Source organism: Ceratotherium simum, chromosome 22 (assembly GCF_057802395.1).
Source record: "Ceratotherium simum simum isolate JZ-2026a chromosome 22, ASM5780239v1, whole genome shotgun sequence".
NCBI lineage: Eukaryota > Metazoa > Chordata > Mammalia > Perissodactyla > Rhinocerotidae > Ceratotherium > Ceratotherium simum.
Window position 1 is genome coordinate 48503617 of NC_141921.1, and position 18167 is coordinate 48521783.

General features: G+C 45.8%; 1 protein-coding gene across 3 annotated transcripts in view; it reads left to right on the forward strand.

The window, feature by feature from the left end:
• Positions 1-18167, forward strand: part of CEP104 (centrosomal protein 104) — a 42166-nt gene that overhangs the window by 15952 nt on the left and 8047 nt on the right. For 2 of the 3 annotated variants that reach the window (XM_087446941.1, XM_087446939.1), the window contains exons 9-18: positions 615-842; positions 2706-2903; positions 3524-3691; positions 4350-4523; positions 6231-6407; positions 10079-10285; positions 10687-10794; positions 15050-15086; positions 15317-15383; positions 16025-16133. In XM_087446941.1, coding sequence (XP_087303067.1) covers positions 615-842; positions 2706-2903; positions 3524-3691; positions 4350-4523; positions 6231-6407; positions 10079-10285; positions 10687-10794; positions 15050-15086; positions 15317-15383; positions 16025-16133 — 1473 coding nt within the window. The remainder of the gene's footprint in view (positions 1-614; positions 843-2705; positions 2904-3523; positions 3692-4349; positions 4524-6230; positions 6408-10078; positions 10286-10686; positions 10795-15049; positions 15087-15316; positions 15384-16024; positions 16134-18167) is intronic. The other variant, XM_087446940.1, reaches the window with a different exon arrangement.

Consider the following 18167-nt stretch of genomic DNA (forward strand, 5'->3'; position numbering starts at 1 on the left):
CACAGAGAAAAGTGGTTAAGAGTACATACTCAAGCCGGACTGCCTGGGCTCAAATCCTGGCCCTACCATTCTAGTTGTGTGATCTTGGATTAATTCCTTATCCACTCTATGCCTCAGTTTCCCTGTCACGTTTACAACAGGGATAAAAATGGTGAGCATTAAATGGATGTTCCGTCTAAAGCGCTGACCACCATGCCTGGTGCATAATAACCACTACGTCAGTTTTACTGGTTATGATGACACAAAATAACCTGCTTTTGCAGATACAGAGTAAATAGCAGTGCCGAGTTTTGAACACAGTCTATCTGGGGTCCAGCCCAGGTGCTTCCTGCCCCATCTGCTGCTTCTCCATGGCACGTCTGCGTGGGTGTGCTTCCACACTGTGGTGACCCATGCGCTAGTGCTCATGATCACACTAGTGCTAGTGGTGTGTGGTCACCTCTGCAGTCCACACAGTGACATCAAGAGACAGGTGGAGGGATGTGACAGGACTGTGGGCATCTTCAGTGTAGATTGTCACTCTCCACCTCCTAGACGATTGCTTACCTGGGGAATGAGGTGATGGCTCTGGTGTGGCGGTGGCACTGGGAATTAAAGCTCCTGTTTTTCCCCAGATGCGAAGGCCTTTTGACTCACCTCTCCAGCCCCTGGTTCATCCCAGCAGCCCTTGCCACCAGCCACCAACGCTCTTGCTTCCACAGCAAGAGGAAAGAGTGACGGAAAACCGGTTTGCAGACCCTTTCCTCCAGGAAAAGCCTTCCTCACATTCCCTGGACGTTTCTCCTCAGCACCTCACAGGAGACCAGGCACTGCCCACCACAGACCCTCATCCCAGGACTCATGTAGGTAACTCGGTTTCAGATTGTGTGCAGTTTATTCAGCAGACGTGTAGTGAGGTCCTGCACTGTGCTAGGTGCTTTCCCAGTGCAGGGACATATCGGGGTACAAAACAGCCACACCACTTCCTGCCCCACGTTCCAGGAGTGGGAGGTAAACACTGAAGCCAGAACATGATGATGTAAGCAACCAGCGCATGGTCCTGCCCCATGAGGCCCTGTCTGGAGCAGACATGCCAAGCCTCCCCACTCCCTCTGCCCCGTCAGCCAGTGATCTGGGACACACTTCATCCTTCTGAGCCTCTGCTTTTCTCTCTGTAGAAATGTACAGTCATCTGCTTAAAGGATTGTTTCCAGGAATAAATGAGACAGTATTTGTAACATGCCTAATATGAACTAACCTCAGTAGAACCTCAGTACAAGTCATGTATAGTTACTATACCTCTTAGAACTTTCTCTGTTGTAAGTAACAGAAAACCTGGGTCAAACTGGGAGGTTTATAGGCTTTTGTAACTAGGAACTTAAGAGATCATGTGGCTTTCAGGGTCGGTTTGATTCAGTAGCTCAACAGAGTCATCAAAGACTGGTTTCTTCCTATCTCTTGACTCTGTTTTCTGTGGTTCCAAGTCACCCTAGGGCTGGAACTGTCATGTGGCCCTCAGCTTCAGCTCTGTACGTTGTACCATCTGAGGGGGAGAGCATTTCCCATTCTAAGCCAGAGTCCCAAGTTCACCCTGATTAGATCAGCCTCAGTCATTTGCCAGCCTCTGGAGTGATGACGAGGTCGAAGGAGGGAAAAGAGCCTATTGGCTTGTTAGGGCCTCCCTGGAGCTTCTGCTGATGTGTGTGGTCGTATGGCCAGTGGACTCTGGGGAGGAAGGAAGGATGCTAAGTGGGCAGAGGCAAGTGTCTGCTGCAGCCAGAGGCCCAGGAAAGGGAGAAGGGACTGCTGCTGCCACAGCAAACTCCATGGCACTCATGCCCCTTGCACATCTTTGAGTGTCACATTATCCCCACCAGCAATATCTTGTCTATAACTTAATCGTTATAAGTTATATTTAATACTTCAATTTAAAAATACTCTAATTTCTCCTTTTTTAGCATCTCAAAGTGTTCTGTTTTGCAACTATGAGTACACTTTAGAATATGAGAAACTGATTCTCACACATGGTATGCACACAGTTGACATCTCAGTGAGTATTAATACAAATAAATAGTTACCCTCGTCTATTCAGTGTCACAGTGACACCTGCCTCAGAAGATGACTCAGGAATTGCTCTCTCTTTCTATTCTCACTTAATTACCCAAAAGTCTGCTACCTATTTACTTGTTTAATTATGTCTCTGTCTCCTCGATGAGAATGTAAGCCCTTGAGGATGGGAAGTCCATCTGGTCCATATGGGGCGTGAATTAGGTGCTCAGTAATATCTGTTGAAGGCCTAGATGGACAGAACAGACAGCTGCCTGTCCAGAGTTTCAGCAGGCACTGGCCAAAAAGGTTGTTTAAAGATCTTTATCATTGGCTGCCTGTTTTCAGTATAAGGCTGCTGCATAATGAACGTTTGAAATGAAGCTTGATATTTATTTCTAAGCCATAAACTAAGAAAATATCAGAGGTCTTGTCAGAAAAAAGTGTAATAACTTTTACTTGAGATCTATAATGAGTTTAGAAAGGAATAGAAACCCTGATCTAATTTTTTTAGTTGCATCCTATTGTTGTATAAATTATTCTAATAAGACTGATAGTTAGCAAAATACCATCGTTCAGACCAGGTGAGTCCAGAGCAGTAAGCCTGCGGGTGTAGATGCGGTGTTGGCGGGTGGAGGAATCCTGCACAGAACTCTGCAGCCGCCCTTCCTCTCCTGCAGCTCGAGCCCCTGCCCTACGATGAGCGGCCCCTTCCTGCCATCCGCAAGCAGCCTGGGGCAGCAGCTATGGAGCCGGAAAAGAGTGATGGGGACATCAGCGAGGCTCCCAAAGGAGGCATTGCGGGCGAGCCGGAGCCCTTAACAGAGAAGGCCTTGAGAGAAGCCAGCTCTGCCGTGGATGTGCTCGGGGAATCCTTGGTAAAAAAGAAAATACCATCTAAACGTGTACCTGTAATATAGCAAGGAAGCAGGTGGGAAAAGCTCCCAAGGCTTCATACTTGTGATATTGTTGATTTCTTTTTGTCCTCATTATTCAGTTGAAAAGTCTTTTGATAATTACTAATTATATGAAACAGCAGAAACCTAAGCTAGAAGTTAAGATTTTATGAATGAGTATTTTATTAAATGAGTATTCATTTAAGGCAGGTGTTTGTCTCTGGTATTGACAGAGCTAGTAGTGAGAATCAGCTCCCTTCTGTGCATAGCTCATTCCAGGGAAAAACAATGACAAAGCAAAACAAAAGATGGAAGTGTCTCCCTATTGAAATGAGCCCACTGGATTTTTCCCATAGTTCTCAGCCTCAAAATATTTCTGAGTGGAGCTTTTAATACTTTCCATATTTTAACATGGTCTTAAATTTTCCATGTTAGAAAAAATTATTTCTCTAAATACACATTTATTCTGTAGAGGTCCTGTTATTAGAAAAGATTTTTCCTCATTTGAGACAAACAAAGGCTCGGTTGCACAGTCTTGGAGGTGGTGACAATGTCATTGAAACGCCCACTCTGAGTAAAGTGGTACTCTTGGTCTGTGGTAGGTTGCTGGGGCCTATTCCAAGACGTGGTCATACCGGGAAGATGCACTGCTCGCCTTGTATAAACAGCTGATGGAGATGCCTGTTGGAACCCCAAAAGAAGATTTAAAGAGCATGCTGAGAGCATCGGTCTTTCTCATTAGAAGAGCCATCAGAGACATAGTGACCCCGGTGAGTCCCCTGTGACCCTCAGTGGCCCCAGTGTCTGCAGATGAGATGTATGACGTAGCCCAAGAGGTAGCCTGGTCAGCAGTATCATCGTCTACCAGCGCGATAACCAGGGATTGGGGTCTCAAGCAAGAAACGTCGTCAGTGAAGAGGCTGTGAGGTCTGTCTGTGCTTGGTCATTCTCTCTGGTTCTGAACAGCATTAACTTTTTCCATATGCTCTTCAAAGCCAGTGTTCACAGAGGCCTGATTCACTATGACTAAGAGACATTGAGTTTACATTTTTATTTTTCGTGAAGCCTGAGGAGCTTGGGAATTACTATGGAATTTTTCTAATTCAGAAGGGGCCTTAAGAATGAACATTCCACAATCACACATTGTCTGCATTTATATAGGAGCTTATCCAGTTAACAGGAATGTCAGATATTTGGCATCAAGGGGAAATGTTGAGTATTGTATGACACTGTGAAAATAAGAGCATGTGCCTTCCATGTGCAGGTACTGTGTTTAGAAAGCAGTTTTCAATTTGCTGTTTTCAGCCTTTCAGACAACATGTAATTTTCAATATAATGTCCATATTTATTACTAATAGTAAATTTCATGTTCACTTTTGGTGGAATTCAATTATGGTAGCTCATCTGTTGTTATCGCTTTTTTCTTAGGTCTTTCAGGCTTCTTTGAAATTGTTGAAAATGATAATTACACAATATATTGCTAAACATAAACTGAGTAAACTTGAAACAACTCACTGTGTAGAAAGAACCATTCCCATTTTGCTCACCAGAACTGGAGATTCTTCTGCTCGCCTCCGTGTTATAGCTTCAAATTTTGTTCAGGTATGAACATCACTGTAAAATTTGAAACCGTAGATAATAAATATATTCCTACAGATATTTGACTTTGTTAATGCCTTACAAGACTCTGTCTCTACTCAAGAGCATCCTGACTCACTCTCATACTTGCCTTGTGCTCCACAAGGTAAGTTCTGCCTTAGACATCAGCTTTGATTCAGATACACAGTTTGGTTTTTCTAGGGGTCTTCTAATTCAACATATGCTATTAATTTTTTCAATAAATAAAAATATATGGAAAACTGAATATGTAAAATTTGGGGGTAAAGAAATAATAAATGTATAACTGTCTTGATCTCAGTATTTTTGTTCTTTCAACAAACATGGAGTAAACGCATGTGAGGTTTTTGGCACACACTTATATCAAGCAGTGTGGAAATCTATTTTGCTGTCTTTAGCTAATGAATTCATCTAGTCTAGGAGTTCTTAAGTTTGGGTCTGTGTTTGAGCTTCACAAAGTCTGTGAATTCCTTAAAATTTTATACAAAATTTTGCGAGTGTGCACACCTTTCTCAGGAAGGAATCCAAAGTTTTCATAGTTTCTCAAAGGGATCATTTTTCCAATGTGAAGAACCACTGATCTCGTTTCATTTAATAAACTTAAATTTTAAGGGAAAATCAATAAGGAGAAATAAGTAATACTAATTAGAAGGTAAAATAAGTAATACTCGTGTCCTGCAATCTGCTCCTCGTTAATATAGCTTAGGATTGGGGGAGATGCCGTCTTTCAAAGGGTACCTTGAAAATGAGGACATGTCATTGCTTCCTTCAGTCATTTTGTAACCCTGTTGATGTCTGAGTCCTTTGGTGGTGCTGAAACCCCCTCCCCACGTGAGGTCCTAGAATACAGTCCCCGCACGGGGGGCGTCCTTGCTCTGCACCTGCGTGCAGTCAGCTGACTCTGGGTTCACACGTCCTCGCAGCGTCTGTTTGTCGTTTAGGTGTTTACTGTTCCTCCAACTCTGAAGATCGCCCTCACACTTCTTTTTTCTTTCGTATTTGTGCAGAGTCACTCACAGCCCCAAATATCAAGTTAATTGTGCGGCAAAATGAGAGGTTATTTTAGGTGGTATGACCTGTAGACCTATTAAAAATGGATTTTTTTCTATATTGCAACTCATATGCTTCAATATTTTATCATTTCTTTCTTTTTCTGTGTCTGGCTAATTAAATGGTAAATATCTTAATTACAGAAAGACTTGTTTGTTTAGAGACATTAAAATATGTAGTGGTACTTACATTCTTTCATCTTAACCCATTGGTAATCTTATCAGCTAGAGTACTGTACATTGTTACACTCTTGGTTGACATTTAATAAATACTAAAATGGTGATTTTTCACAGCAAAACTAATTTCTTTTAGAATTTTAGACGTTAGAAAACCTTTTTCTTGAGGTTGGGAAATCCCAAGAAGAGAAACCTTAAGTTTTCGATCACGTTTTCTGTAAAGCTTTCATTAATCTCCAAGTGATCATGGTGTTATTTCTTATGCTTCAGGTTTTTGTTTTTAATTGTTATTATGTTTTAAATAGAAATATGAGCTTCCAGATAATGATTTTACTGCTATTTGTCACTGTCATTTTTTATTCCCTATTCTTTCCTTCAGTGTTTACTTTGAGGATCATACTAAATTGTACTAAATTGCCTCTAGCATTTTCCAGTAAAAATCAACAAATTATGTTGGTTTTTACAGGAAATGGCCTTGTTTAAGGAAGTTAAGTCTCTCCAAATTATTCCATCTTACTTGGTACAGCCGTTAAAAGCAAACTCTTCGACTCACCTGGCAATGAGTCAGATGGCCCTCCTGGCCCGGCTGCTGAAAGACCTGGGCACGGAGAACACAGGCTTCACCGTGGATAATGTGATGAAGGTAAGCGCACCTTGTGCCCTGCGCCACTGTGGCCTCGGCACTGAGATGCTGCCTAGAGCATGGTGAGTCTGGTTTGTGTGTATTGAATGAAGGAAGGTGTGATCTCAGAAAAATTATCAAGGTTTCGTCTAACAAACAAATGCACCTAAGGTCTTCCTGCTGTTCCTTCTTCCACGCGTTGGCACACAGAATGTACAGGTTTTTGTCCGTGGCAGTGAGCAAGTTATAAAGAACGTTTGTCCGTAAGAGGCAACTGCACTATAATAAAGATTGTCAAGTATGTTGAAGTATGTACTTTTTGTGCTCTGGACAACCTAATGAAGCCATGGAAGTTACAGGAGAGACATCTCCTGCCAAATCAAAAATTCCCTACTTCCTGATTTAAAACGTGTTGAAAGTATAGCTCTGAGTGTGTAGCCAGCGTCTTGGCCAGCTGTGCAGATAAACTGCTGTCACAATGTTATGTTCCCGGTCCAGCCCGTGTGTCAGTGGAGGAGGTGGAGGTGGTGATTTAAACACCATCTTCCTTCTCTGTGGATTCCACGTATCCATCAACTCAGAGACCTGGATTTGGACCTGACACAATTAAGTTTACAATCAGGAAAGGCAGGATCATATAAGGCCATGTTTATTCATCTGTTTTATTCACAGAGGTATGATTTAGACACTGAAATAAATAAAACTTTTGAAATACTTTCTCCACTTGGCTTCCAGAACCCCACACGCCCCTGGTTCTCTCAGAGCGCTCAGCCTTCTCGTCTCAGTGCCTTACTGGTTCTTCATCTTCCTGACTTTTAAATGTGAAGAATCCAGGCCTTATTCCTCTCTTATTTGTATACACATACTCCCTGGATGACCTCATCCACACCCAGTCTCCCTCTCCAGCCCGTTTCCTCCCTGACCGTCTCACTCACCTCTGTTGCCCACTCAGCATCTCCCTGGGGCTGTCGGTGAGCCACACTCTCACCACGTCCACATCAGACTCCTGCCCGTCCACTCCGACCTGCTCCTTCTCCACCTTCTCCGTTTCCGTGAATGGCACTGCCGTTCTTCTGTTTGCTCAGGCCACACATCTTGGGGTCGTCCTTGATCCTTCACTTTGCCTCACACCTCCATCAGCAGGTGCCGTGGGCTCTTCCTTAAAATACATCCAGAACCTGACCAGGACTCACCCCTCCACTGCTACCACGTAGGTCCAGCTGCCACTGTCTCTTGCCTGGGTTGTTGTTGCAGACTCCTCAGTGGAATTCCCACGTTCGTCCTTGCCCCTGCAGTCTGTTCTCAACCAGCACTCCAAGAGGTCCTGTTAACACAAGTCAGATCAGGATGCTCCTCTGCTCAGACCTGCCATGCTCCTCATCTTACTCAGAAAAACAGTCTTTTCATTTCTGATTGCAAACTGCCAATTCTTTCCTGAGCTCATCTCTTTCTTTTGTAAAAAGGCCAAAGGCAGCCTGCTGTAGCTCGGATACACCAACACTCTGATTATTTCCATGCACTTCTAGCACCGCCAGCTCAGTAGGCCCCTGGTTTGCCTTCTGAGCTGTATTAGGCAAAGTTGTATCTACTATTTTGCTGTGTGTAACATGGATCACCATCCTTCCTGCCTCCAAGTTCAGTTTTCTTGTTCCCGCCACAGAAGCACGTTCTTGTTATGGCAGCACCCCACTTCCAGTTGCCAGCGTAAGCATTAGTTACAGTAAGCTGTGCTGCAGTAACAAACGCTGCAATTTCGGTGGCATAACACTAAAAGTTTATGGCTCCCCCTTGTCCTGGTCCAGTGCAGTTTGTAAGGAGAGAGGGTGCTCTGCTCCATGTGGGCACTCAGGGACTCAGTCTCCTCCAGGTATGATGCCACCAGCTTTTACACATGACCTCTGAGATCACTGAATAAAGGAACGTGACTAGAGGGTTGTGAGGGGGAGCTTTCTATGGACAAGCCACTCCCACCCACATTTCTGTTGACCAAGATGGCCCCATGCTAACTACAGGGGCCGGGAACTGTAGCATAGCTGGGCAGCAAGGAAGAGCAGAGGACTGGTCGTTGAGCTCATAGTCCTGTTGTGGACCATCTGAACGCTGGTGGGATTGACCCAGACAGAGGAAAAGGAGGAAGGAGAAATAAATAAAAGTAGGAGCTTGGGGCCGGGGTGGCAGGAGTTAACTGCAGGAGCAAAGTCTCTGAGTAACCAAAGGGACTGGGCTGCCATGCACACACGGAAGGGTCGGCTCATGGAGCAGGGACCAGTCATCCTCTTAACGGGAGGAAGTCAGCTCAAAGCCCAGAATGCGTAATGGAGGTGTGAGAGGTGAGGGGAAGTATGAAATGCTCCCCTTGACATTGGAGAGAGTAACGTTGCAGGTCAGTTTACTGTGCAGTGCCAAGGGCCCCAGGATATCTGTGGCTGTAAGTCCAGTGTGAAACCAGTCAGCACGATTCTCAAGTCTGCACTCACATTCCGCTTCGCTTGGTGAGTACAAAGAAAGAGAAGGGGTCCCGGATTTTCAGGGTGTGCATGAGTGCCAGAGTGAGTTATAATGATGGACCGTACTGTCCAGGCTGACGCGCGGGGCAGTAAAGATTTGAGGGAGATAACAGATGGGAGAAGACAGTAGTGGGTGGTAGGAGTGGACTGAAGGTCCCAATGGGGTTGAGGAGGGAGTACGAAAGAGTGAGCTGGGAAGGTAGGGGCTGATCATCAGAGGGCAGATCCTTAAGTTCTGTGCCTCCAGAGAGGGTGCAGCGATTGGAATGACAAGGTCTGGGGTAAAACCTAAGAGTGCGTGGCAGGCTGAGACCACGGGAATGAGGAGGCCCAGGAAGTGAGAGGCCGGGCACCTAAATGACCATTGGCAGATGTCGATTTATTTACTAAGCATCCTAACGTCAGTCTGGAATGGGATAAATATATTATGATAGGTTCGTAAGACAGAATACCATAAAGCAGTTAAAATGGATGAAATAGATCGTGATGAATGAAGGTACACAGATCTTGAAAAAGGAATGTTGAGTAGGAAAAAATAAAGTTTCAGAATGATAAGCACAGTATACCATTTATAATGTTAAACCAAAAAACTACGTGTACGTACACACGAACACACACACTCACGGATGTGTACGCTTTGTAGTAGACCAAGTCTGGGTGGGAGCGTGCGTGCCAGCTTCAGGAAAGCAGTGCCTGCAAGCAGGACAAGAAGGCAGTGGGGCCAGGGAGATCTCCAGCAGGGGCTTGCACAAGAGCCGTAGTGTTTTATTTCTTAACAACGAAAAGGTTGGGAACAAACGTGGCAAAATTATAACATTGGTAAATCTAGATGGTGGAGGCATGAAGTTTATGATATTTCCTCTTCTCTATGATTGGAATATTTTGTAATACTTAATATCGAAGTTTATGGAAGGATATAACCTAAAAGATGCTTGTTAATATGTTAAGTGGAAAAAAGCAAAACACAAATTATATATACGACATGAATTCAACCTCGAATGTAAGGTAAAGGAAGTGAGAAAAACTCTCTGTAACTTAATAGCTGGAATTCTTTGGATGTTGTTTTCTTTTTTGATATTTTTCAAATTTTTATAATGTACCCATATTTCTTTTATGCTGACAAAAATAAACTTCGTTGTTTTAAGAATCAATAACAACAAGAGCCCCTTCCAATTTTATTTTCAGTTTTCAGTGAGCGCCCTGGAGCACAGAGTGTATGAGGTTCGAGAGATAGCGGTTAGAATTATCTTGGACATGTATAAACAGCACGGGGCTTCTGTTCTTGAGTACCTCCCTCCAGATGACAGCACCACGCGCAAGAACATTCTCTATAAAACAATTTTTGAGGGATTTGCTAAAATAGATGGCAGACCTACAGATGCTGAAATTAGGGTAAGTTAATTTTTATGAAATTATGCTCAATCCTGTATTGAGTGAGTTATTTGTTACATGAATAAACTGACAAATTGTTCAAGGAGCCGTGTGTTCAGGAAACACAGCATCCTGGGAATCTTGGCTCCCTGGGTTCAGGGCCTGGCTCTTCTCTCTGCCTGTGATCTCGCAGTTTCCCCATCTATAAGTAGGAGGATGGTAGCTGTGAGGACGTTGGCAGTTTTATCTGTCAGTGAACATTTATTCAGTTAATCTGGTGAATTTACTTTTAACCCTGGTTTTAGTAGTCTTAGTGACTGTTATAATGTATAAGAAACATAATTTATATGCTGTAATTTGTCTCCCAATTTCTAAGACCACCCTAAAAAGCTATTCTAACAGAAAAATAATTTTCCTACCAGGCACAGAAAAAAGCGGCCACAGAAGAAGCAGAAAAACGAAAGAAAGAAGAAATTAAAGCTTTACAAGGGCAGTTGGCAGCCCTGAGAGAAGCGCAGGCCGAAGTCCAGGTTGGGAAGGTTAAATGTCTTGCATCAATCAGTATACTTCAAGTTGAAATCCTGTGACTGTTTATTTCGTTATGTAGATGTGCAGTGTGCTTGACTTACTTCTTGTGGCGTTTTGCAAATGGGCATCTTTATTCTTTGTTGTTGTTTTTAAATTGGTTTTGGGGTAAATAAAAGGAATCCTCCATTAGATGGTTTGAGCTCGCTGGCAGGTGATCATCCTGGCTCCTGTGTCCCGTAGAGAGGGGTGAGCTGCCATAAGTGTTTAGAGAGGAAAGACGGAGCGGCACAGAGCTCCTCTCCGCCCCTCCCCTCCTTCAGAGGCTGGGGGAGAATACGCTGGAGTCTGCAGGTCTGATGTCCATGCACTAAAAAAAGACTTGCAGGTAAATGTTGCACCACAGGAAGCCCTTGGTCCTAAGCCTGTGGAGACTCGAGTATGGGGGTCGGATGGTGTTGAGTGTGAACATGTCCCTTCCCAGCTGCCTGCGTCTGTGATTAAATTGATTTCATGGCACTGATTCTGTAATGAAGTTCCTTAAGTTGAAAGAAAATTTCTTTTAAAAAGAAAGAAAAAGGGCGAGGGAGTGGGGAGTTGCTAATCAAGGAGTATTCAGTGTACGAGATGGATAAGTTGCAGAGCTCTGCTGGACAGCGCTATGCCTGTAGTTGACGAGATCACCCTGTGCACTTAACAGTTAGAGGGCACATCTCATGGGAAGTATTCTTACCACAGTTTTAAAAAAAGGAATAGGGGCCGGCCCGGTGACATAAGAGGTTAAGTGCGTGCTCTCCACTGCGGTGGCCCAGGGGTCGCCAGTTCAGATCCCAGGCGCGCACCGAGGCACTGCTTGCCAAGGCATGCTCTGGCGGCGTCCTATATAAAATAGAGGAAGGTGGGCGTGGATGTTAGCCCAGGGCCAGTCTTCCTCAGCAAAAAGAGGAGGATTGGCGTCAGATGTCAGCTCAGGGCTGATCTTCCTCACAAAAACGAAAAAAAAAGAATAAAATTGTTTTAAAAAGAAGAAAATATGACTGAATATATGTTGAAGTGCCTGTGGCAAAGAGTCACAGTAACATTTCAACTAAATGCTGGCATGAGAGAATAACAGCAAGAAGAGGAGAAAAGAGGCCACTGAGGGGGACGGGGCGGGGCCAGTGCCCTATGCCCGTGAGAAATGGGGTTTAAGACTTTCACTTTCTATTTTTTTATTGTGGTAAAATATACGTAACATAAAATTTACCATTTTAACCATTTTTGAGTGTACGGTTCTGTGCCATTAAATACATTCATTGTTACAGTGACCACCACCGTCCATCTCCACAGCTTTTGTGATGACAGAATATTTTTAAATTGCCTCATTTCTCCTGACTTTTAGGAAAAAAGGATTTAAAATTTATTCGTCTGTTTTCTAAGTTGTTCAAAGCATAGGTAAGGTAAACTAAAATTCTGAAAACTAAAATTCAACCTTTGGCATTGTTTATATTGTCTCCCTGTAAAATACACAAAGCCATCTCTCATTAGCAAGAATTTTTTTGATGCCTAGAATCCAATTATGTTAAGTTTGCTTTCTTTACTCTTAAATCATGTGAACCCCCTTTGCAAGTTTAATGTTAATCTACTCAGTCCTCATCCAGTTCTAACATTGTAGTCTTATGTGTGTTTTTCATATTCAGTGATTGGATTTGATAGAAGTTACTTATTGTCATGTAAAATTTAATTTATTTATTTATTTATTTATTTTTTTTTTTTGGTGAGGAAGATTGGCCCTCAGCTAACATCTGCCAGCCCTCCTCTTTTTGCCGAGGAAGACTGGCCCTGGGCTAGCATCTATGCCCATCTTCCTCCACTCCATATAGGACAACACCACAGCATGGCCTGACAAGTGGTGTGTCAGTGCGTGCCTGCGATCCGAACCAGCGAACCCCAGGCCGCCACAACGGAGCACACACACTTAACTGCTTGCACCACCAGGCCAGCCCCTAAAATTTAATTTTCTACAAATGTAGTAGACAGTGTCTGTGTTTGTAACACATCACTTAAATGCTAGTTATAAGGTGACCCGCTGTCCCTGTTCTCCCATAAAACTGAAAGTCCGAGAAGCCCCTTAGGTCCCCAACCCCCCAGGCAGGGATGGCTGGTCACCCAGACAGTGTACCTTTAACACATGTTCAGGTTTTCTGGAGACTATAGCAGTATTTCTGGTGGTCTAGTGGTTAAGATCTGGCGCTCTCACCGCGGCCCGGGTTCGTTTCCTGGTCAGGGAACCACACCACCAGTCTGTTGTCTGTCGGTTGTCATACTGCAGTGGCTGCGTGTTGCTCTGAGGCTGAAAGCTCTGCCGCTGGGATTTCAAATACCAGCAGGGTCACCCGTGGTGGACGGGTTGCAGCAGAGCTTCCAGACTAGATAGACTAGAAAGAAGGACCTGGCCACCCACTTTTGAAAAAACTGGCCATGAAAACCCTGTACATAGCAGCAGAGCGTTGTCTGATGTGGCTCTGGGAGGTGAGGGGTTGGTGCAGAAAGACCAAGCAGGGTTCCCTCTGCTCTCCATGGGGTTACGAGGAGTCGGATCGACTCGACGGCACTAACAACAAAAATAGCAGTGTTTAGAAGGCTGAGTGGTGGGAAAAACTTGATGAAGCGTTTCCCAAAGTTTTAGGGCAGGGACAGCAGACTGGGAAGAGCGCTGGGAGGCGGCTTGGGAGCTGCAGCCGGAAGGCCCGGCCCTGGAACCTACCGTGGGCCGTATGTCCCACCATGTGCCGAGGCTGAGACCCTCAGCCAGCGGGGAGACTCTGCTGCCAGTAATTAACCTTTTTCGTCCAGTCCACCCATGTCGTTAGCACACTTGACAAAGAAGCAAAGGAGTTTGGGGGAGAAGAGTGCGACAAATCACTGCTCGTGCTGCCGAGAGTCCACCTTGGCATAAAGAACTTTGTGACGCCTAAAGTACTCGTTTAGTCAACCAGTATGTGTTAAGCACTTACTGTGTGCCAGGCAGTGTTCTAGGTACTAGGGATACACCAGTGAACGGAACAGACAAAATCCCCGCCCTCGTGGACCTTTGCTTCCCATCATGGAGACAGACAGTACACGAGATCAATAAGGAAAATACATCATGTGAGAGGGTGGTACATGCTAAGGAGGAAAATAAAGCCGAGAAGGGAATTCTGAAGGGAGGGGAGCAGCAGGCTGAAAGCGTGTGGCGGGGGGGCCTCATGGAGAGGTAGTCTTGAGGAAAGACCTGGAGGAGATGGAGGAAAACCTCCAGATCATTGGTGAGCAGCGTGGGCATCGGAGATGAGTTGAGAGAGTGACTTGGAAGGCTGTCCAGGGTTTTGAGCAAACACCTTATGAGCCATTAATGGGGTCACTCTGGCCACTGTGCTCGGGGCCTTTGGAAGCAGTGGTCACAGTCCTGATGAGAGACGATGGTACTGGCGGTGGAGGTGGGGATAAGTAGTTAGACTTGGGGCATGTGTTGAAGTCAAGCCTACGGGATTTGCTGACAGTTCTGGTGTAGGTTACATGGGGAGAAAGCGGGGAGGGAGAGAAGTCAGCCATCTCCCCAGGTTTTGTGACCTGAGTAACTGGAGGACTGAAGATGCTGGGATCTGCGACAGAGAAGACTGAGAGGAGCAGGCTTGAGGGGAGAGCGGGAGTTTGGTCTGGGTAAATGAAGGTTCAGATGACTAGTGGAGACCCGAGCAGAGATGCTGAGTAAGCAGAGAGGTCCGGCGGAAGGCTTACGTGTCTGGTTCATGAGCACAGAGATGGTTTCAAGCCTGGGAACTAGGCGAGAGCAGCGATAGAGTGGGTCCAGGCGGCTGCATCCTGGAGAAGCGGCCCTGGCGTCAGGAAGGTGCAGCCAGTGAGGCTGTAGGACATGAGGCGCGTGGGGCGCCCTGGGAGCCAGACTAAGAAGGGATTTAAGGAGAAGGGCAGTGACAAATCCTGTGCTGTGAAAGCCCGAGGGAAAGAAATGAGGGGGGACATGATGATGGGTGAGCGACTTGGAGGAGGGCGGTGGCCTTGACAAAGATCCGTCTCCAGGGAGAGGGGGGACAGGATCCCAGAGGAAGGAGACTGCAGGCATTTGAGTATCGATGACTCTTTCCAAGACTTGTGTTATTTGTTGATAGAAATTCTAAAATAAACCTAAGAACATACTTTCAGGGTCACAATGTATCTTGGATAGACTCTCGCTCACACTGCCGCCATTTGTCCCTGATCTCTGTTTCTGTGTCTTAGGAAAAAGAAAGTGACGCTGCGAAGGTAAAGAACCAGGGTACGTAAAATGTGCATCATGCCAACTACCTGTCCGTCCACTCTCCTCATCCAGCAGAGGTCTGTTGAACACCTGCTGCCCCTCAGCCACTTCAGGGCTGCTGTGCAACACTGCTGCCTTTATTAACGCGTGTATTTTTAAAATGTGTGTCACAGCAAACTGGTTACTAAAAAGTTGAAAATAATTTCTACAAAAAGTTATTTAAATTGCTTTGTTTTTAATTTCTGTAGACAGTCAAGGAAGAAAAGCAGCCCCACCTAGTGCTCCAGAAGTTCCAGATAATCACTATTTGGATAAGTGAGTAAAGTTGTCTTTAACCCATTATAGAATGGCTGGAGGGACCAACCACACGACAGCACTATGAAATAAAGATATTCCCCCAAGTTCGCTGTGATTATGTAAACCCTAATTGGCTCTTTTGGCTAATTGTGAAAGCTAGGAAAACGGCCCTGTGAACTGATCAGCGTTAACTCTGAGTCGGATCGCGTTCCCTCTCTTGACCCAACAGAAGGTAGTGGCCTGCTTGTCAGAGTGCTGTTACAGGCACAAAGTTCACAGCGGTAAAATACCCTTTCCTGTGCGGCGGCTGAGACAAATCTACAAGGAATTTAAGGGAATTGTCTGTGTCTTATCTTTCCTTGTGACTTAAATATCCTTTCTGCTTGATTATGCTGAAAAAAGTTAGAATTTGAAGACATCTTAAGCTTTTCTCTCCAACGCCTCCTCTTCCACAGCACTTTGACAGAGGAGCCACCGGCCCCTCGTGAGTCCCCCAGTGAGGTGGGAGCCCGCCCCCGGAGCACACTGGGGGTAGGGGGCATGTGGCCGGGGCCTGCTGGAGTCGGGGAAGCGGAGAAACTCCGCCGACGGTCAGAGCAGCATGGGTGTTTCTAAGCCAGCTCTGCGCAGTCACGCACTCCTCTTCTGCTTTCTTGCAGTTTGTGTATTTTCTGTGGGGAGAGGAGCGAGTCCTTCACAGAAGAAGGCCTGGATCTCCATTACTGGAAGCAGTGTCTCATGCTGACAAGATGTGACTACTGCAGACAGGTCAGGTGCTGGGCGTGGGTGGCCAGGCAGGCACGTGAGCTGGACGCACAGTGCTTGAAAGGCCGAGTCACAAAAAAACCCCGAGTCTGAGTATGTTCAGAGGGAAAGTTGTGGGAAAAGGAATTGAATGTATGTCACCCCATTTTGTTTTGGGTCGGTTTTTGTTACTTTCTCATTGACGTATACACACATATATAAACGTGTACACGTCATACCTGTTACAGCTCCCCAAATTATCACAAAGTAAGCACCCCTGTGTGACCACCACCCAGGCCAGGTACCCCTCAAAGTACACCACCTCTGCTCCCTAAAGGCATCGCCGTCCTGGTTTCTGACACCACAAATTAGAGTTTCTTGCTTTTTGAGTTTTATATAAACAGAGTTCTACAATATGCGATTTTTGTGTGTCATGTTTGTTTCCTTGCTTTGCAGTATTCTGTTGTTTAAGTACACCATGGTTTATCCATCTGTTCTATTGCTTTTGGAGTTTGGGGTGTCCAGTTTGAGACTGCTACAAGTGATGTTGTTGTATCCGTCTCCTGGCGTGCGTGTGAATGCACTGTGGTGGGTGCACACCTAGTTGTGGAATCGCTGGGCGTGCCAGTGCTCACTGTAGAGCTAGGGCCAGCCGTGCTGCGAAGTAGTCGTGTGTTCACGCTCCCACGGGGGCATGGGCCAGCTGCTCCACTCCCTCGCCAGCCGTGCGCCATTAGCCTTTCTGGCGGCACTCATCACACTCAGTTTGCATCTCCCTGTGATGGTCTGCCTCTTGGCCATGTGGCTGCCCTTGTTTGTAAAGCACCTTCTAGTCCCCTGCCCGTTTTTCAACTTGGGTCCCTGATCTTGTCTCACTGATGGGTGGTCATTCTTGACATATCTGGGTGCGAGTCCTCTCCAGTGTATGTACTGTGCCTGCCTCCTCCCACTGTGTCTGGCCTCTTCATTGTCCTGTGTATCCTTTTTTTTTTTTTTTTTTTGTGAGGAAGATCAGCCCTGAGCTAACATCCATGCTAATCCTCCTCTTTTTGTTGAGGAAGACTGGCTCTGAGCTAACATCTATTGCCAATCCTCCTCCTTTTTTTTTTTCCCCCCCCAAAGCCCCAGTAGATAGTTGTATGTCATAGTTGCACATCCTTCTAGTTGCTGTATGTGGGATGTGGCCTCAGCATGGCCGGAGAAGCCGTGCGTTGGTGCGCGCCTGGGATCCGAACCCAGGCCACCAGTAGCGGAGCACGTGCACTTAACCGCTAAGCCACGGGGCCGGCCCCGTCCTGTGTATCTTTTGATGAACAGAAGCTTTTAATTCTAATGTTGTCCACCTCATCAACCTTTCATATAGTTAATGCTTTTTGAGTCTTGTTTAAGAAATCTCTCCTACCCCAAGTTGTTCATCTCTTCTGATGCAGGAGGCCTTCCTCTTAATAAAGGGGGAGAACTGAGAGGAAAATGGCTTCTTCCCTCTGCCTTGGGACTCTTTCCCAAGCTCTGTCTTGCAGAGGAGAGCTCAAATGGACACCCTCCCCCCCGCAGCCTCTGCCATAGTTGCTCCTCAGCCTGGCAGTGCAGATCCCAGACCCAGCGAGAATGGTTGGCCTCCCCAGCAGTGTGTGAAAGTCCAGGGCATGAAGTTTTAGGGCATATATACGTCATCCTGTCAAAGACATCAAAGTGACAAGAGAATCCCGTGACACTCTTTGTGATCCTGTTTCTGTGCACATTCTCACAAATGGCAGGGAGCCGGGATTTGAACCCAAAGGCCACGGGTTTAACCTCTGAGCTATTCTGCCCCTGAGACAAGTACCACACTGGCACTAACTGTAGCTTCCCCCATCCCCACCCTGAGCAGTGGCCTTTACATGCCACTGAGATAACCGGACAAGATGGACATGGGGTCTTTAGCAAGTATAATAATGACTGCAGAAGCCCCGTGGGGTAAGTGCCAGAGGCAGCAGGTGTGCAGGCTGCCTTCACGTGTGAACGACCCAGGAAAACCGAACTGATCTTGATGGGCACAGGAACGGGGCACAGGCTGTG